General features: G+C 36.5%; 3 protein-coding genes across 4 annotated transcripts in view; 1 reads left to right on the plus strand and 2 right to left on the minus strand.

Moving 5' to 3' along the window:
* LOC144293366 (olfactory receptor 5M3) overlaps positions 1–21,957 on the minus strand; it is a 145,609-nt gene that overhangs the window by 58,238 nt on the left and 65,414 nt on the right. The gene's annotated exons all lie outside the window — the stretch shown is intronic.
* LOC144293359 (olfactory receptor 5M5-like) lies at positions 7,926–8,861 on the minus strand. The gene has a single exon (XM_077864449.1). It carries the CDS (start codon positions 8,859–8,861, stop codon positions 7,926–7,928), a length of 936 nt encoding a protein of 311 aa, XP_077720575.1.
* Positions 20,399–21,382, plus strand: LOC144293361 (olfactory receptor 5M5-like). The gene has a single exon (XM_077864451.1). The coding sequence runs from the start codon at positions 20,399–20,401 to the stop codon at positions 21,380–21,382; it is 984 nt and encodes a 327-aa protein (XP_077720577.1).

Genomic DNA, 21,957 nt, shown 5'->3' on the forward strand with positions numbered 1-21,957 from the left:
ACTAATATCATTTTCATGACTTAAAAAAAAATTCTGCCTTAAATTTTTGTGATTTTTAAGAATCCATTTATTTCATAGAACATATTGAGTGAATACTACATGAAAGGATTTAAGTGCTAAAATCCATAGAATCTCACCAATCACAAAATATTCCATATGGAAGTTATTTTAGAGATAATTAAGCCAAAGCACATGTAAGTGGTTAAGTCAGTTGAGTGTCAGATCTTTGGTTTTGGCTCAAGTTATGATCTCATGAGTCTTGAGATCACTCTCAGTGGGGAGTCTGCTTGAAGATTCTCTCCCTCTGCCCTTCCTCTTTCTCAAATAAATAAATAATTCTTTAAAAAAAGACTAATTAAGCCAAGTGTTTCATCTTACATAGGGGTAAGCTAAGGCTGAGAATAGAAAGTTAAATGCTCAAAGTCACTTGGTAAATTAATGGATGGTTTCATATCCATATGGCTAGTTGTCTCTAGTTGCTAGTTTTCAGAAACCACTAAAGATAGCATTTAGATTATCTCTAGCTATTGCAAAATTTACATTTTTCTTTAGCATGGATACTTTCATATTTTGTCATTCCTTCTTAAATTGTTAGTCATACTTAGTACAACTAAAATAACTGATATCCATTAATACTGCTCTATTCTTTATATATACACATGGTTGACACATATAACGTACATAAATGGGACACAATGTTACATTAGTTTCAGGTGTACAACATACTGATTTGACAGCTCTTATATATTATGCTATAAATAATATGTATATGCTATCCTAATCCCAAGTGTAGCTACCATCTGTCACCATAAAGCACTATTACAGTATCATTGACTATATTCCCTATGATATACCTTTTATGACCATGATTTATTCATTCCAAAACTGGAATCCTGTATCTCCTACATCCTTTCCTCCATTTGTCCCTCTCCTACTCATTTCTCCACTGGCTACCATGAGTTTGTATTTAAGGATCTGTTTCTGCTTCTTGTTTATTAATTTCTTTTGTTTTTTGTTTTTTTTTTAGATTCCACATATAAGTGAAATCATATGGTATTTATCTTTTACTATCTGGCTTATTTCACTTAGCATAACAACCTCGAGGTCGATCTATGTTGTCACAAATGGCTAAGTAATATTCTATTGTATACTTATATGTTTTTTCTTTATCTATTCATCTATGAAGACTTGAGTTGCTTCCATATATTGGCTATTTTAAACAATGCTGCAACAAACATAGGTGTCCATATATGTTTTAGAATTAGTGTTTTTCTTCTCTTTGGGTAAATACCAAGTAGTGAAATCACTGGATTATACAATATTTCTATCTTAATTTTTGAGGAACCTCTGTACTATCCTCCACAGTGACAGCACCAATTATTAATCCACAGTGAATGAGTGTTGCTTTTACTCCACATCTTTGCCAACACTTTTTTCTTATCTTTTGGATTCTAGCCACTCTGATGGATATTAGGGGACATCTCATTGTGGTTTTGATTTGCATTTCCCTGAAAGGTAGTGATGTTGAGCATCTTCATATACCTGTTGGTCATCTGGGGATATAAAAGAGGATGGAAAACACCCAACTCTGCAAAATGAGGAGAGAAAAAAGAAAATGTGAAGGAGAAAAAAAATCACAAAACAATGATAGAGCCCTGGTAAAAATATGCTAGAGGGTAACACAGGTCAAAGGTTAGCTGCTTAGGTGAATTTTGTAGCTCATTCAATTATGAGTGAATGAGAAGACTTTTGTTTCCAAAATACAGGAAGAAAAGTTAATAAAAACTTTTAGCAAGAATTCATTGTAAGAAAGGTCTTTCAGCTTATTTTTTATATGAATTCAATGAAAAAACTAATGAAAATAATAATGTTAAGACAAGATAAATGAATCCACTCAATCTTACCAAAAACACATAAGGGGATCATAGATCTAGCTCTCACTCTAAGGACTTCATTTAGGGTAAGCTCTATCCCATGCCTTAAAATGTCCTTGCATTTCACTATGTTAGTTAGGAGAATTATTGTGTGCCTTTCTTAGTTCTTTTGCACCCATGAAACGTCTATGAAATATGTTCCAGGGAGATCAATGGAAATCTCAAAAGCCTGTTGTGAGGGAAATTCATTGAGGTTCAAACTCAGAAGCTGAGAACAAGAGGCATTGCATAGGCATATTTCAAGCAAACAGGGTGTAAATTGGTGTGCCTCAGTTTAAGACTTTCTTACAGTCCCTTCCTGAGTAAAAATGAAGAACATAAAAATGTTCTAACTTCAATGACTAACTTCTGGTTCTAAAATGCACCTATTTTCTCACCTCTGATTAAGGAAGTTCACTGAGGCCCTTCTAAGCTGTAAATGTAGCTGCATTTATACCAGGATGTGGGAGGTAGGGACAGGTCTTCAAGCAAATCTCAGAACTTGAGAATAGTAGCGATGAGTGTTATGTAGGGAATCATGCCTCTGGGATTAATTGGGACACTCTCAGATCAGAAAGCTAATCACATGCCTCAATCTTATAGTCCCTAATTTCAAATTCCCTATTTACCCTAAGACCTCTGGGGAAGGCACACAAAAGAGATTCAACTTCAAATTTGGATGATAGGCTAATTTTTTTTCTCATTTTGTTCTTTCACTCTAAAACTATGTCTTCTCCTAAAATCCAGAGCTCTCAGAATGTCCCCTCTGATGAACGTCAAAGTCTTGGGGAAAGTGAGTCACAGGTAGAATGGTGAAACACAGGTGGTTGTCAAATGCCTTGGTGAATACTTCCTAGGTGTGGACAACTCTCAAGTAGATAATTCCATGTCCTCAAAATAACCCAAGAGGCAGGGACTCCATTGTGAACATTTGACTTAAAGAGACAGAGGTTCCACTAAAGCGCCAGTGATGGACTAACACCCCCAGTGCCATAGAGCTGCCAAGTAGCAGGGTAGACTTCCATGCCTGTCTTCATGTCCCAAGTGGACTCCATCTTCAATTGTATGTAGCTGTCATGCCTCAACCTGCAGTCACACTTTGTCCTTCTGTCCATAGATAGCTGGCTTTAAATATTCTCTGAGCTTCCTCTCCACTCAGCATCTTCCTCATTCCCCCCAGATTCAAGTTGTTCTTCCCATAGGAAAGGCTCAAATACATGTCTTCCCAAAAGAGGCTTTCTCTGTCCCCCCTGAACCAAGACCTTAGTGCTCCGGGCACCCTGCCCCCATCCCAGTCTAACACACCCTGTTTAATTACCTGCCAATGTCTCTCTTGCCTCCACGACATTGAAAGCCCATCTGGGCCAGGACCGTGATCTCAGCATGTAGCCTAGGCCCTGGAAGATGATAGTTGATCAACAGATACTTTTGGAATAATGTAAGGAGTGTGCAGTGTGTACCTAATTCTGTGAAGACGCAATAAGTCTTGGTTATCCCCTCCCAGGTAACTTTGCATTTTATGGAGCATACTTCTTTCTCTCATAAAAATGAAATCTGTAGGGAGATGAAATGGAGTAAGTGACTAATTTGGGTAAGAAACCACAGGAAAGAAATCAGAATGAGGGGAATTAATTATAGGCTTTAGGCATTGGACATGTAATATGTGCCAGGTATTAGGCTTAGCACTTTGCAAGCATGAGTCCAGTAATTTTTCACACAACTCCATGGGGCTTTAGTACTATTATCTTCATTTTACAGATGGGAAACTGAGGCTTATAAAGATTAAGTAACTTTCCCTGGCCAAGGCAAATCACAAATTATGAGTCTGGGATTCAAACAGGCCAGTCGATAGTCCTTGATATCATGTTGTTGATAGTTTCACTAAGAAATGGACAAGCTCACATTGTGCTTAACTTTCCCCAGATTCACTGGCATTCATTCATTTGTTCATTCACTCATTCAGTCATTCATCCACAGGGTTAAAAATATCCAAGGAAAATTTTGTATTTACCACTGTACTGTCAATGTAGAGAATATAAGATAGAGTGTAAAGATTTGTGTTCTTAAACAGTTTCTGTATCATGGTGGGATGGATAAAGCAGGGATATATAAAGTGTCACAGTTGTGTTTTCAATAGGTAAGAATTCATTAAGATAATAGTGGAAAGTAAGGCAGAGGAGAGTTTACCATCAAGTTGTAATGCAAATGATATAATGAGAGTTTGTTAATCCAGATTTATTAATCACTTATATTCCCCACATATTTGGGGAATATGCTGAATTTAAGATAATGAGTAAGGGCCAGCTGGATGACAAGCATCCTACTTTTAGTTTTGGCTGAGGTCATGATCTCAGGGTCCTGAGATTGAGCCCAGCGTAGGGCTCCATGCTCAGTGAAGAGTCTACTTAAGGATTCTTTCCCTCTCCTGCTTCCTCTCCCCCTACTCAAGCACTATATCTCTAAAATGAATAATTTTGGGTGGCTCAGTAGTTGAGCGTCTGCCTTCAGCTCAGGTAGTAATCCTGGGTCCAGCGATCGAGTCCCACATCAGGTTCCCTGCAAGGAGCCCACTTCACCCTCTATGTCTCTGCCTCTCTCTTTGTGCCTCTCTTGAATAAATAAATAAAAATATTTTTAAAACTAACTAAATAAATAAATAATCTTGAAAAATAAATAGAGTAAAAATGAGCAAAAGCAGACAAGGACCTTGCCTTCTGAAGCTGACAATCTGGAGATGATAAAATCGTTAATCAAAGTTATTTAGAAAACACAATTTAATTCATGCAAGGAAAAGGGAGGAAAAGATAAATAACATATTTTAGAAATACAAAAGAAGTTGTTAGAAAATAGATCTAAGTATGTATATTCACAATAAATTATGAAACTCAGTAATTAAAGGACTAAGAACCTGAAAGCAAAAAGGTAAAAATACATATAATGGGCAACAATTAACAAAAACAATGAAAAATACTGCTGGAGAAATATGAATATAGACAAAAACACTTCAAATCTTAATCACCAAAGATGGGATAGAAAATGCAAAATGCTAAAAGGGATAATGCTAGTTCATTACTGTACATGATTTAATAAAAGAGGAAAAAATACAAAGGAGAAAAAAATCCATAAACCTCTCTCTCGTTTTTTATATATGAAGCAATTAAACATTTGTAGGCATTCTGAAGATATATGTAAAAATTAACTAGATTGACTTAGAATTCATAGAATTTTGCTGTGCTCAGCCTATCTCTTCTGAGAGTGTCTTTTGACATCATTGACTTCCAGAACTAGTAGTCTCAGGAGTAAAAGCCAAAGGTGAACAATAGGGTACCATGACATGGATGGATGTACAAATTGCTCAGTGGGATTGGACCACTTCTAATGCCTGAAAAGGGAAAAACATAACACTTCACTTTTGTTGCTATTTTCCCTGTGAACTCTTACATCTGCATGTGGCAGATTCAGGTTTGGGAATCAGACCAGCCTGGGAAGAAAGAAAGGATGAGCAAGGCATGCACAACTGATGACAAATTGCAACACATGCTAACCCCCTGGTAAAGAAGCCCTGTGATGGCAAGTACCAAACAAAAGGGCAGACACAGAGCTCAGTACAGACTAAGAATAGCTTTTTTTTCTTGTTCATTCTCGTAGCCACACCTTGGCCCAATAAAGTGGTATCATGTGCCTTCTGGGAAGATAACAGGCCTGAAATCTGGAGAATAAAGTATTTCTATACGTCTTAATTGTATCTTCTCTCAGAGATGCTTCAAGAAAATTCTCCAGTGTTCAAACTTCCAGAAAAGGGGTGGTAAAACTATTTTTATAAATATAGTCTACTACATCAAGGAAAGAATTGACAGATTGGTCCTACAAAAGAGAACCAGAAACAGACTGATACAAATATGAAAGCTTGATACATGACTGAATTTTCACTCAAATCTTAATGAGAAATGTATGGAGTCTTTTTTAAAAAATATAAAACAACTTTCTTTCACTAAAGATCAGAATTAAAGACTGTTTTGCAACATTTATAATACCAGCAAAAATAAAGACTTAAACATGAAATGTTTCAAAGCATTGAAAGAAAATACAAGAGAATATCTTTATAATAGGAAAAAGTTGTTTCAACAAGACATACAAAGCACAACCATAAAGGAACATTAAAATTGGAAGTCCGTTAAAATGAAAAATTTCTATCCCACCAAGTGTGTCTGGCACAAAGTGAAGTACAAGCTACAAACAGGTTGAAGCATCGACATTGCAGATATCATTAAAAGGTCAGTACCTAGTAGACAATATAAAAGCAGCTACTGCAAATGTATGGAATAAAGATAAAACAACCCACCTGAACAAAGAACAAAGAATATACACATACAACTAAAAAAAAGGAAAGAAAGAAAACTCTGCCATTAGCATCAGAGCACTTAAAAACACTTCACATCCCTTATGAAGCCATTTTACACTGATCAGATTGGAAGACATTTTGAAGCCTAGCAATATATAGTATTGGCAAGAACATGGAGTGAAGACCAATCTCACACAGCATTTGCAGGAAAGCACATTGGTAGAGCAATTTGGCAATATCTCCTAAATTTAAAGATGCTCTTTTCTTATGAACCAGAAATTACCTTCCAAGGAGTGTACATGAGAGGATCTCTTGAACTGGTACATACTGAAAATTTCAAAGGAAAATGTCTTCTTAAATTTTCATATTATCCAGGAACAAGAAAAATCATTAACAGAATGGATAGAGCATCTGTGATATATTTATATACTGATGTAGACTATCTGAGTGAAAATGATGCTATGTAATTCAGCATGGATGAATCTAACAATATTTCAGGAAAATAGAATAACTTACAGTAGAGCATGATTTCATTTATAACAAGTTTAAATATACCAAAATAATTTTATGTAATTCTGTGGATACATAAAGACCAGCAAATATTAGAACCCTACTTAAGGATTAAAAAAATACAAAACATTAAATTCAACGAGAGTTTAGTGCAGGCAAAGGAAAGAAGAACATAGTCAGGGAGGGCTCAATTTGAAAATATTTGATTATGTCAAGTGTCTGAAGCAAAATTGGCATAGGTGAAGACAATAATGATTAGCTTGCTTGCATAAGTTGTCTTTACATCATTTTCTATTTCTTAATATAAAATGGAAATCGTTCATAATGACACATTTAAAATGACCACTAAATCACTTTTATTATGGGAATGAATATTGATATAAAAACAATCTATAAGGAAAGTTGTCATTCTATCAAAAGTCTTATGAATGAGGATATCATTGGAACAGATTTATTGTTCTAAATGTTGTTTAGAGCAAAATCTGAGATACACAAAGACAATCATTGTTATGTGATTTCTATGAAGAGAAAAAGGGAAATAAAATTTTCACCTATGGTGATTGAGAATATTAATTTGGTTCTGGATATTAATTTGGAAATTGTTAAAAACTAAAATCTCAAATAGTCATTGACATAGCATCATTTGGTAACTCTGTCTTTTATAACTACTTGTATGAGTAAGATGGATGGAATTTTCTGTTCTTTTTTATACTCATGGAGCAAAAAGAATGCCTTCTGGTTTTGTCCTTAAATTTCTAAGAGTTTTTTTTTATTTTTTTTTATTTATTTATTTTTATTTATTTATGATAGAGAGAGAGACAGAGAGAGAGAGAGAGGCAGAGACACAGGCAGAGGGAGAAGCAGGCTCCATGCACCGGGAGCCTGACGTGGGATTCGATCTTGGGTCTCCAGGATCGCGCCCTGGGCCAAAGGCAGGCGCCAAACCGCTGCGCCACCCAGGGATCCCGAGTTTTTTTTTTTAATTTACTGAGATGGAACTATCACTATTAGCAAATAATTTGATAACTTCTCTCAAGTTCCATATGTGATTAACAAAAGATAAAAGACATGTCAAGACAGAGTGACTCCCTAATTTTAAATATGCTCATTAGTTGGTCAGATAATATGATACACTACCTACCTGTGGCCAAAGTGTCTACTTAATTTAACAATTTCCTTTGGAAAACTTTCCTGATTGCATTTTTAACATCTTTGTTCCGCAGGCTATAAATAAAAGGGTTTAACATAGGACTCACAAAGATATAAAACACGGCAACAATTTTGCTCTGTTCTACAGATGTCTCAGAAGGGGGTCTTAGGTGCATGCAGAACAGAGTCCCATAAAAGATGGTGACAGCCGTCAAATGGGACCCACAGGTGGAGAAGGCTTTGCGCCTGCCCTCAGCAGAGTGGATGCGCAGAATGGTGGAGAAAATGAAAATGTATGAGATGAGAATGATGGCTAGAGAACAGGTGAGATTGAAACCAGCCACCACAAACATGGCAGTTTCTTTGACATAAGTGTCTGAGCAGGCAAGGACTATGAGAGGTGGGTCTGCACAGTAAAAGTGGTTGATTTCATTGGGTCCACAGAAGGAGAGGCGAAGCATCAGGATGGTCTGTGCCAGACCATTCACAAAGCCATAAATATAAGGGGTGGCAACGAGAGAGAAGCAGACACACCTGGACATCTTGCTGCCATACAACAGGGGTTTGCAGATGGCCACGTAGCGGTCATAGGCCATCACTGTGAGCATATAATAATCGGTGATCACCAGGGCAATGAAAAAGTGGAATTGCAGAAGGCAACCCAGGAAGGAAATGGCTTTTCTCTCGGATAAGAAATGAACCAGCATCTGTGGAGCGACACTGGTGGTATAACAGAGGTCCACAAAAGAGAGATGACTGAGGAAGAAGTACATTGGAGTGTGAAGTTTTGAGTCACTTCTGATTAACAAAATCATGCTAACATTGCCAAGCACTGTGATAAGGTAGATGACTAGGAAGACCACAAAAAGGACAGGCTGTAACTCAGCTTGATCTGTCAGTCCCAGGAGAATAAACTCAGTCACTGCTGTGTAGTTGTTCTTTAACATTGTGTGTGCGTGGCTTCAAATGAGGGCTAAAAGAAGGGAAATGAAAATGCATGTCTCTTGTCACATATCTGTTACCCTCATCATGTCATCTGATAAGTCTTCCCCAAAACTTGTAAACATTTGTGACATTAAAAATAGCTTAGTCAGTATGCAATTGATATTTTAACATCTACATTAGGGCAGCTCAGGTGGCTCAGCGGTTTAGCGCCACCTTCTGCCCAGGGTGTGATCCTGGAAACCCGGGATCGAGTCCTAAATCAGGCTCCCTGCATGGAGCCTGCTTCTCCCTCTGCCTGTGTCTCTGCCTCCCTCTCTCTCTGTGTCTCTTACGAATAAATAAATAAAATCTTTAAAAAAAAATCTACATTAATATACAGCTCCTTTTATAAAGGCAGTAATATTTTAAATGCTTTCCTGAAAGTCTTCACATTGAAAAGAATTTACCTTATCTGCAAGATTTATTACATTAGTTCACTTACAATTTCCTTAAACGTTGCTTTTTTTTGTGGGCGGGGGGAGTGGCAATCTTTTGTTTCTTAGTATATTTTTGATGTGGTATATAAATCATCATCTGTTTTGCACAACTGAATCGAATGATGCATATACCTGTAGAACGAGGTTTTGTCCTCCTGCCCCTCTCGACTCAAGATCATTTCAAGCATTTGTTCCCACTCTGCAATGCATGTCCTTCCCTTTATGTGTCTTCTGCTCAGGTGGTCCTCATAGCACCAAATCTTACTTAACTTTTAAGATATGATATGCATATGCATATGATTTCCTTTGTTTTGTTTATTAATGCCAAATATCAGGGCCAAAATTTGGTTCATGTGGCACAAAAGTCAATTATGTTTCTGGTATAAAAAAAGATACATATATAGTACATAAATATATATGTATGTATCTATAAGATAGATACATACATACATATGTATTTGTGATCCCCTTCCTTGGAGGAGAGATTAGGGAAAACATGTATTAAAAGGCTCCCTGGTATGGGGGAGGAGAAAATAATGAAGAAAAGATTAACAAGCATATTCACACTTTACAATACTTTTATTGTAACTCTACCTCTTTTTAACTCTTACAAAAATTAAGAAAAAATATATAACCTAAATTATATTTAAGGTTTTCAATATATGTAAATGATACTACTGGAATAATAATCATATTAATCATACAACTGAGACAAGACATAAGATACCCTCAAGTGCGTCTCCCCAGTTGTCTGTAGGATAAAAATACCATAAAGACCATTGTGGAAAACCTACACCATCCTTCAATAACAAACCCAGGTATGGCAATATTATGTTGCCTTCTACTAATAGGTACAAAGCCAAGGAAGGACGAGGGTCACTTTGTAAGGCATTTTGTAAATGCCTCCACCTTCTCGTGCATTGCATTATCCAATTCTACACATGTGGACTTTGGACTTATTTGTCCAGGATAATAAAATGCAAGACAAATCACCTAAATCAATGTAATCATAATTACTTTGTAAATTCTAACCTAACTTCTTAAGATTAGAGTAATTATCATAATAGACAAGTACTCTTTGATGCTGGGATGGCATTTGAATGAATATCTACTCACTGACATATAAATCAAGTGTCCATATAATTAAAGTGTCTATTTGTTACTGTGGGTTAATGATGCAATGCAAGCTTAAACATATCAGATAATTTAGCTGAGTACTTCATGACAACGACTTTCCTTTAATGAAACAAAACACAAAGTGCTACATGATTTCAACAAAAACTCAGAGACAGATATTTATAGGGAGACAGATGTGGCTCTGGGGACACACGAGGCTTTGCATTCTTGACATTCACCCTCACCCTGAGGCTCTCTCAAATAGATGCTTGTGGCACTATTCAGGCACCCAAAGATTGTAGAAGGTTGGTCTTTTTTTTTTTTTTTTTTTTTAAGAAGGCTGATGTCTCCTGATAGGTGGTCATCATTCAGTTAGAAGTGGAAAAGATTCAGTGAAGGCATCTCCATGAAATGCATTTTTAATTAACTTTATTTAAATAATTAATGTAGATCATAAACCTAAGAGTGGCTACTCTCTATGAAGGGGTAAGGAGCATTATACAATAGAATGCTTATAATTATGAAAAGTAGCATCATTACTTTGGAAGCTATTTAACACAACTCCCTAATTTTCTTCATGAAGTAAGAGAAAATATCATAGCTAGGTTTTGAGAGTCATCAAAGTCAACAGATATTGAGAGTCCTCAGGGAGACCACCTCACCAGAAAACCCACATATCCAATTCCTAGCTATGGGGATTGACCAAGTTACTCATCTCTCTGTGTCTAAATTTCCTCATGCATAAAATTTGGTTCTCATAGCAACTCCTTTCTATGAGGTTTTTGTTTTTTTTTTTTCAGATAAAACTTCAAATATGTCTGACATGTAAAAAGTACTTAGGTTGTAGCTATTATTATATTGGGTACAAAATCCGGTCTCATCTTAAATAAGACAAAACCCAAAGTGTGATTCCAAGGATAAGAGTTTATCTAATCATTACCCATAGCCTCAGTGACACCTAGAACAATGCTTTCCCAAATGGAGCCAATCAATCATTATATATGGAATGAATATTCTCTCTGGTCAGTTTTGTTTTCATTTGAACTACTACTCTACTGAACATTTATAAATACTTGTACTTTTAGAAGATCACTAAAATTTAAATCAAGGGGTTTGTTAATTCATCATGTTTCAGCCCATAATTTTTTTGTTGTTGTTGAGTAAAAGATTTATTTCCTCCTTCCAAGATATATTTTCACAATACCACAACCTACCTCTGCAAGAAGTGTGATTTCCCAATGATAGTGTGAATAGAAAGACCTGAGGATTTTATAACAGAATTGTCATATAGGGATCAAATCCCTATGGTTTAATTATTTCTAGCAGCAAGTCATTCAGACTATGTACAGCCACTATCTTATTCTCTTGCAAATCCTAACTAAGCTCACTGAGAATATGATTTGGATCCACTACCAACAGGGAATCAAATCTCCTGAGAATCATAAAGCAATGGGATTCATCATTTATTTTAAGTTATGGTTGAATATCTTACTATTTTTTGACCGGGGGAGTACTACAACATGTAAAGTAGAATGATACCTGGTATATAGAGTGGTTTTGGAATCTGGAATGCCATTGGTAGATCGACTCATTTCTGTTGAACTTGGACAAGTTATTTATTAATTCTGAGCTTTGTGCTTTGACTTTTTAACAGAACAATAACATATAACTATGTATATACCATGGGAACATTATGGATATACTGGTAATGTAGATGTGCTTGCTGGTAATTCTTACCTCACTCCTTTTGTCTTTTCTTCTCTTTCTCCCTTTACCCTCTCAAGTTAAACCCTTATGGATCACACCAATAGAGCTCCTTGGGTGTCCAGATTCAGGTGAGTTTGGCCAATGCCAGAAATCAGCAGGATATCAGAGGTGGGAGAAAGAGAAAAAGAGCTCTATTTACTTCCCATTTTCTCCCAGATGCACAATGGAGGTGCTAGAATGGCTGCATCATTCCAAGCAAAACTCCTCCTGAGCTGTGTGTTGGGAAAGAAGGTGGCCAGGGACTTGCTTCCTGCTTCTAGCTCTCTTTGGGTGGTGGTTGTGGTCACTGCATGCTCATTTCAGAACAGAGGATGGGCTCTATTTTCTGCTGCTAGCTTCCAGATGCTGCAACTTCTTCGATCAATTTCTGTAGTTTTGCCTATATTCTGTGTCCTTTCACTAAATTCTCTCCAGGTAAACAGTCTGGAAATAAATGTTGTTTTATGCTGTGTCCCTAACACAGGCCTGAGCAGTATGTGGTAGTTCTTCAATACTGTTGCAATGGAAGTAGTAGCAGCAAGAATGATTATTCATTTTGTTATAGTTTTGGGATAGATCTGGGTTTTGAAGATTCTGGCCTGGAGCTCAAAAAAGACCGTTGAGTTACCCTCTTTCTGGATCCTGAATCAACTGAGGACTACACATAGGAGTCAGCTATTGTTCATAGCAGCATTGTTGCAGGTAGAATTGGATTTAACAATGTGGCTTAAACATGCTTTTCTGTTCCTTCCTTCTGAAATGAAGTCACCTAGCACAACTCTTGGTCCCTCTTTACCTTTCCAGAGTTATGGCCAGTCACCACACCTGATTGAGTTGAGACATGTTCATGAATCACATAGAGAATTGGATGCCTTGTATTGTCTGTGTGGCAGCAGCAAAAAATCCTTTCCATAATCTCACCCATTTCCACTCACCCTACTTAGATAAGTGTGTGTGGGATGTAGTAAGAGGAATCCAAAAAGTCCTTTAAAACTTTTCCCCCAAAACATTTAGAAACCTCTGTCTCAATCCTTATTACCACAGTTGACACATTCTTTCATCTGTTTATGCATTCCAGAAACATCTGGTTATTCTTGACTTTCTGCTTTCATTCCCATTCCCTTCAAAGATTATCTTCTTGACTTCTATTTTTTTTTTAAGATTTTATTTATTTATCTGAGAGAGACACAGAGAGAAAGCATGAGTGGAGAGAAGGGGAAGCAGACTCCCTGCTGACCAGGCAGCCCAAAGCAGGGCTTCATCTGTAAGAAATAAATTATATCTATATTACAGGGATATTGTAGGTATTAAATAGAGTTTACTTTTTCTTGGTAATGAAGAAGGATGTTCATTTTAAAATTCTTAGCACACTAGTGGCTGGTACCTAGAAATACTCAAGAAATGAGAGTAGCTGCCATCATAACTGAGTTGTAAATTTGCATGCTCCACCAACAGATTATGTAAAGTAAATGTGAAAAAAATGTAACTTTAAAAATTCTCTGTATTGTTTAGTTTTTCCTTTGGAAACAATTCTGCTGAGCAGATATGTGGCAAAACAAGATTCAAAGTATTTTTTTTATAGTGAATCTGCTAGAAAACCAAATAACCATATTTGTCTAGAGTCAATTTATGAAAATCCAGAGATAATTTCAACTATCAAAGCATGTATACAGAGTGTATAATGTTGACATTGATTGTAAAAAACATCTGCAAGGTCATGAACAATAGGTCAATTATCATAAGAATGATGAGCAATTCAAATTTCTAAAATGAATACAATGGTCATCTTAAATGAGGAAACACAATCTTTTATCCAGATATTATAACAATTTCTTTTTACCAACATATTTTATGAAGGATTTGATGGTAGCATGGATTTAGAACTATTAAAAAATATAAGGGATAATTATATTATACTAGAGCTTCTACCCATCTCAACAAATCAACTAGACAGAAAAACATTTTCAGAATGACAAAGAGTATATATTGAGTTTTTGTTTGTTTGTTTGTCAATTTGTTTAACTAGCAGGATTTCTGCCCACCTGACAAGTAAAGGTCTTTTATTTACTCTTTGTATGTTTATAGCAACTTATATATACATATTTTGCATATTTCTCTTATATTTTCAGAAGAAAATTTAATGATAAAATATCTTTGTCATATTACCGAAGTCCTTATTTCAAGATATAATTACATATCACATAGACTTGTAATGTATGACTTTTAAGAGGAGCTTTGGACTTAAACCATCAAAATTTAAATAAACTCTTTGATTGATCTTTCACTTTAGATGAATGCCTAGTCTTTCAAATTTTAATCTTTTTTCCCTTTTATGACTTATGAGGCCCTTTATCGCTAGAGTCTTATCACTGATTTGAATCCATTATGCTTGTGCTTCCCTTTGGCCTTTTTTGGCCTCTAATCTACATGATTGCTTTGCTGGACTCCACCAGGAAAAGTGCATCTTGCACTCTTTAATCTTTCTTGGCCAGAAACAGCCTTCTATGTCTTCCCAGCTGACCCAGCTGCACCTTGGCTCTTGAGGAAACTATAGGCCCCCACTTAGGATCTGCTTCTTAGATTCTTTCAGACATGGCCTGAGAATGCTGCTATGTAGTACTCAGCCTCACTGATGCAACACTCCTCAGGTTCATCTCTTAAATATTTTTGTACTCCCCTACAAGGGGATGCAGAAAATTTGAAATTTGGGTGCTGCCCATGCCCCATGGAAACCAAAGAATCTGTGGAAACATTAAGTCAAGTCCAAGGAGCAACCATTTAAGTAAGCTAATCCCAAAGCCTATTTTTCCTTGGCTACCTGACATGTTGATTCAGAAAAAAAGCCCACAGCAAGGAGATCAGGAGAGCCAGTCTGAGAGTGAACTCCTAAGGCCCTAAATCTTCTTTTCTTTTTCTTTTTCTTCTCTTTCACTTTCTTTTTATTTTTTTTTAATTCACTCATTAGTATGCCTATGCTAAAGGACCAGGCTTTGGCTCTTTACTTTCTCTCCATGATAATCTACATCTTTTGATGTCAAGCATTAATGGCAGATGAACTTCAGAGGAGGAAAATCAGCTCAATCATATGAAAGATACAATATTATTTTTGTTATTCATAATGGTATTATTATGAACCTGGTCCAGAACTACTAGGACTTTCTCTCCTTTCAAATTCTAACATAGTTAAGACCCAAAGAGGAAATATTATATGAGTATAATATTATATATCAGGAATTAAAAACTAAACATATTGTTTAAGTGTCCACACTAACAAGTCTGAACCAGTTTCATTCAAACTAACCTTTCCATGAGACCTGAGAGTCTAAAAATGTATTCCCTGCAACTTGCAATTTAATTCACAAGAAGAAATGATCTTAGATTACTAAATGAAAATGAAATAAGCTGCTGTTTACATGGAAGGCCACCAAGTCACAACCATCTGCATAGTTTTGTTGTTTGAGTATTCATCAGTAATTCTTCACCAAACATCAATTGTGCACCCAAAATGCTGTATAGATCTCTCCAGGAGATGGCAAATGAAATTGACAAGAATTATGTCCCCAGAGCACTGCCTGTCCTGTAAAAGAAATAGGGAGGTTATAAAAGGAGACAAATACCACAAGAGAGACAGAGAAAACCACCAATGGCATCTCCAAGGGGAAATACTATCCCAGCTGAGAATATGATGAGTAGAGTCATGGCAGAGAGCTTTTCATTATGAAGAATGCAATACCTTTTTACTTAGCCTAGAATGAATCTCCCTATCAAAATTGATACCCCCTGTTTTTCACATTTAATAAAAGATACTGCATGCATCTAAAGATTAACCCATAATTTAAGATCCCATCCATTAAGAAATTACTTCTGTCTTTTGTAAACATCCCCAGAGGGAATCCTAAGGATGTCCCATAGGTGATTTCCTGATGAATGTTTCAGGGATGAGTCATCCATAGTTAATCATTCAGGTATAAATCCTTCCACTTTGGGGACCTTCCAGGAGGCTTGGAAATTACTATCCCTCCACAGGTAAGTCTGACAGTTCTGAAAATCAAGAACTTCTAATACATTTTATTTGATTTTTTACCATCTTCTCTTTTTAATGTAAAATGGAATTATTAGGGGCACCTGGGTGGCTCAGTGGTTGAGCTTTGGCCTTTGGCTAAGGTCATGATCTCAGGATCCTGGGATAGAGTCACGCAGGAAGCCTGCTTCACCCTGCCTTTGTCTCTGTCTCTCTCTGTGTGTCTCTCATGAATAAAATAATAAAAATCTTTTTAAAAAATAAAAAATAAAATAAAATGGAATTATTAGTGATTATAAGAGTTGCCACATTAAGACAAAACTATAGGCAGGCAGACTCAGACTCTTTCTGACAAAGACAGATTATGACTGGTAGTATATTAAATCAAGCCTTGCAACCATCCCAAACTTAGTTACAAATCCATTTCACAATACAGCTAAGATTTAGATAAGCTTACATGTTGAGCTTTAGCCAATCCTTGGATTTCAAAAAATCTGTACATCACACTTCCCTTTTAACTTTTCCACCTCCAAGCCTAGAGCCTTAGAATTTGGCACAAGAAAATACATTCCCACTCCATATGTCTCTAACAATTTCATGTACTTTTTATTTATTAAGAGAAAAATTTAAAAGGGATTTGGGTAAATGAGTGATAGAATAAGGGTGAGAAAGAAAAAAATAAATGTGAATATCTCCCCATCCTCATTTGAAAGGGCTTCTCATAGACTTTTCCAATTCAAGTTTGCACTGAAATATAATGGCACTGCTATAACAGGATGATTAAAACAGGTTTACATTGTTTTGTTCAAGGGGAATACACTTTTCATTACTCTGTTTCTTCTTTTTTTAATTTTTTTTTCCTTAAGTAAACTCCATGCCCAACATGGAACTGAAACTCACAACCCTGAGATCAAGAGTCACATGTTCCACCAACTGAATCAGCCAAATGTTCCTTCTTTACTGTGTTTCTGTCCCTTTACAATATTGCAATAGATTTTAATGACTTTTCAGCTGAAGCATCCCATTTAGATAAAGTTCTCAGAAAAGATTCCTAAAGGCTTGAAGCTTTTTGCTTTGTTTTGTTTTCTTCCCCCTACATTATTCATAGACCTTTAATTCCTACCTACACTAAGCATAATTGTGATTCTTTTTGATAATTCTGTTATTTGAACTATAATGATTTTATACATTTAATAATTATCTTCTTTTGGATTATCCTTATTCTTCCCCTTTTCTCACTAAACTTTCCCTTGGAATGAGAGAAGCACTGAATGATGAGAAGTGGGCGAGGGTCTCCTAACAACTTGGAATGTACCCACCTGATGGAGGCCCATGGCACAGTGGGCTATGCTGTGTGACATGTGACTGAAAACTTTTTGATGGCCATTTAACATGACCTGCATGGCATTTTTTTAGGTTGTATTTATTTATTCATGAGAGACACAGAGAGAGAAGCAGAGACATAGGCAGAGGAAGAAGCAGGCTCAGCAAGGGGAGCCTGATAAAGACTTGATCCCAGGATCCTGAGCCAATCAGGTGCCCCTGCACTGGCATTTTTAAAACACTGAACACTTTAGTGAGTATAAGAACACATGAGTGAAGTAAGTCAGTCGGAGAAGGACAAACATTATATGTTCTCATTCATTTGGGGAATATAAATAATAGTGAAAGGGAATATAAGGGAAGGGAGAAGAAATGTGTGGGGAATATCAGAAAGGGAGACAGAACGTAAAGACTGCTAACTCTGGGAAACGAACTAGGGGTGGTGGAAGGGGAGGAGGGCGGGGGGTGGGAGTGAATGGGTGACGGGCACTGGGTGTTATTCTGTATGTTAGTAAATTGAACACCAATAAAAAATAAATTAAAAAAAAAAAAAAAAAAAGAACACATGAGTTCTTCTCTTCTACTCTTTCACTTCAGGTCATAATTTGAGATAAAACTATATCAAATTTACTTCTGTAGAAGGTGTTTTTCCATGTGTATCCCCCAAAAGAAAATCCTAGACTGTGTGTAGTAAATGATAGGATGGCATGATCATTAATAAGAAAGCTTACTTCTTTTTCCTTTTATTTCTGAATGCAAGAAAATTTGACATAGGGTCATAGAGACTCTTAGAAAGATTCTCTTTCTTCATGCCCAAAAAAACAACAGAATGCCATCAAGCCTAAGTCAGAGGATGGGATGTTTCCTTCTTCAAACTAATGGGGAAATATTTTGTCTGTCTGCATTGATGACAGCAAGTTCTATACTTAGGGAAACTGTGGTAATACCTAAGTATCCTCTGTAAGGGGAAGGTGTAAATTCTCAAAGGATTAAACCACATGATAAACCTTTTTATTTAGTTTAAACAAATCATATCAACTGTCTCATTCAGTACTTCAATCCTGACTGTGCATTAAAATCATGTGGAAAGCTTGTTCAAAAATTTGTCAATGTGTGTACCCCACCTGAGCTGAGCTGTGACCCAAGTATCAGTGTTTTCAAAACTTCCACATTAGAACCCAATGTGAAGCCAAAGTTGATAACCACTAATCTGAGTGTTGTATATGTCAATATATTATTTTAATAAGAAACAGAGTTAGTCTTTAAAAGGTATAAACTTTTACTATCCTTCTGGCCTTAAAAAATTATAGGTAACTCATTTTTTCCTGAGTCCTGAGTAAACTTCCATCTAACAATCCAACTTGCAAATTTTAATTGTCAATATTCAAAGCTTTAGGTCAGGTACCATTATCACTAGCTCATGTTATAAAAACAAATCTATAATTGTACTTTCTCCTGTACATTGTTTAATGGCAGCTAAAATTTTTGTAGTAACACAGACTCCACTGGTACATCAGGGAGATGAGAAATCTACACATCATGAAAAAAATCAGCTGATGTGAGTTGGCAAAGTTTCCTCTTTGATTCCTCCATTTGTTCAACTAATTATTATTGTGTTTCTACTGATTCAGGCATTGGCTGGTTCTAGGGATAGGGCACACACAAAGTTCTTGCCCTCCTGTGGTTAACCTTTAAATGGAGGAGAGACAACAAAATATGTAACTAAAAATTATTTATATAAATAAAAATTTCATGAGTTATAAATGAGCAAAAATAGATCGTGGGCAATGATTAAAGAGCTAGGGAATGAAGCTTAACTTGAGAGGTCTAAATGAAGTGATGAAATGAGTCACTCAAATGCCTTGTAGAACTTTCAAGGCAGAGACATCAGTATATGTAAAGGTCCCAAGGTAAGATTGTGTTCAACATGTTCAGAAAACACTAGAAGGACAATGTGGCATGAGAAAAAGGACTGGAGAGAGACTTTTATATTAGACCTAATGATAGCAGAGGAACTGCTGACAAATTATTCTAAGATTCAATGTGTAATCTTTTGAAGGTAGAGCAAAAAAGGCTTCCTAATAGTTAAATACCAGGTTTGAAGTCAAGGGTATGAGATAAAATGAAATATGAATATTGTATATAAAAAATAAAATAAATTGGGATACTGTGAGATAAAAAGAGACCATGAGATCAAAGGGGATATTAGGTGAAAAACATTACAGACCATAAGTGACTGGTTTGGAACAAAGGAGATAAGATGGACAGATATCAAAGAAGCAGGAGAAGTGCATTGCTATAGGAGAATAAGGAAGAAATTAGAAAGAAAGTGAATATCAGTAAATAAGGATGAAATTAGGAAGAAACTGAACACCAATAAATACACAACAGGCTCCCAAGAATATATGTGACTCCAATTACAAAAGATTGTAGACAACTAGTCTACAGAGAGTCACCCCTTCTTCCCATTCCTTGATGAAGCATTTATGTCATAACCAGATTATGGCAGTAGTCATGTTTGAGTGCCAAAAATTCTGATCCTATAGTCTAATTAGGGACACCAATGAGTCAAGTTGAATTCCATATGTGCTAGGCAAGGAAAGGTGAGAGTGACAAAGCAGCCAGCATGGCAGATGCATGGACTTCAAATATATTGTCCATTTCTCCAGCACCACCAACCACCTTATGGCAACTACTGAAAATCTTCCACCAACTGGAGGAAGTAACAACCTATTTAAACCTCTCTTTTCAAAGCCAGTTTGTGTTATGCCCATTTACTTTTACTTTGTCTATTCTTGAAATGCTTACAATTTATTTCTGTTTTTATATTTGACAAATTATTCCCTTATTAGAGTAAATGAAGATGGACATATTTCTCCCACACAACAGCACTGAAGCAACTGAGTTCATCCTGCTGGGACTGACCAGCCAACAAGAGCTGCAACCCATCCTTTTTGTGGTGTTTCTACTGATTTACATCATCACCCTGACAGGAAACTTTGGATTGATTGCATTAATCAGATTCACTCCCAGGCTGCAAACACCCATGTACTTTTTCCTCACCCACTTAGCATGCGTGGATATTTTTTATTCTACTAATGTCTCTCCTCAGATGCTTGTTAATTTCCTCTCTGAGAAGAAAACTATTTCCTACACAGGGTGTCTGGCCCAGTGTTTTGTTTTTGTGACTCTGCTCCTTACTGAGTATTACATGCTTGGTGCCATGGCCTATGACAGGTACATGGCAATCTGCCATCCGCTGCATTACAACAGCAGAATGTCCAGGCCACTTTGCATCTGCCTTGTCACTTTTCCCTACCTCTGGGGTTCTATGGTGGGCACAATGCAAGTAATATTGACCTCTCGCTTGTCCTTTTGTGGACCTAACATCATCAATCATTTCTACTGTGCTGACCCACCTCTCCTCATGCTGACGTGTTCTGACACTTACATAAAGCAGACTGCACTATTTGTGTCTGCGGGGATTAACCTCACTGGTTCCCTACTCATCATCCTCATCTCTTATGTTTTCATTTTTATCACCATTATGAGGATCCATTCCAGTGAAGGGCAATGCAAAGCCTTCTCCACCTGTGGCTCTCACCTGACAGCTGTCACCATGTTCTATGGGTCCCTATTCTGCATGTATCTGAGACCAGCAAATGAGCAGTCTGTTGAACAAGGGAAAATTGTGGCAGTGGTCTGTATCTTTGTGAGTCCCATGTTGAACCCATTTATCTACAGCCTGAGGAACAAAGATGTGAAGCAGGCTTTGAGAATAGTATTTACGAGGAAACTTGGTACAGTGGAGAAAACGTCTATTTTGACAGTCTCCCAATGAAAAAAAATCTCAAAAACAATCAAAAAGCAACTCATGTTGGTTGTATCTGAATGCAATTCTCTGAAGTAACAGTAACATTTTTTTGTGTATGCATAGTTTAGGACAAAATGAGAATCCTAATGGAAACAACAAATGGGACCATTGTATGGAACTAATGACTGATAGGAAGCACAACAACAGAAGTCAGCTGATTATAATTAAGAAGGGCCATGTGTTTAGTTTCACTCAAGAACTGACTTCCAGTTGATTGGTAGGCAGAGAAGTTCTTCCTTTCATGACTATTGTTCATAGGTCAACAATATTTATCATCACTGAGCTATTCTTACTAGCAAAGTGAGGTGCTTTGCAATATATTTTCTGAATATGAAAATGATTTACATCCAGAGGCACCTAGGTGGCTCAGTGATTGAGCATCTGCCTTTGGTTCAGGTTGTGATCAGGGTCCTGGGATTGAGTCCCACATCAGGCTCCCCAGAGGGAGCCTACTTCTCCTTCTCTCTCTGCCTATGTCTCTGCCTCTCTCTGTATATCTCTCATTCATAAATAAATAAAATCATAAAAAATGATTTACATCC

The sequence above is a fragment of the Canis aureus genome, chromosome 21 (genome assembly GCF_053574225.1).
Source record: "Canis aureus isolate CA01 chromosome 21, VMU_Caureus_v.1.0, whole genome shotgun sequence".
Classification (NCBI taxonomy): domain Eukaryota; kingdom Metazoa; phylum Chordata; class Mammalia; order Carnivora; family Canidae; genus Canis; species Canis aureus.

Coding starts and splice junctions, on each gene's coding strand:
- LOC144293359 (XM_077864449.1), bottom strand. CDS start 8,861: ATGTTAAAGAACAACTACACAGCAGTGACTGAGTTTATTCTCCTGGGA.
- LOC144293361 (XM_077864451.1), top strand. CDS start 20,399: ATGAAGATGGACATATTTCTCCCACACAACAGCACTGAAGCAACTGAG.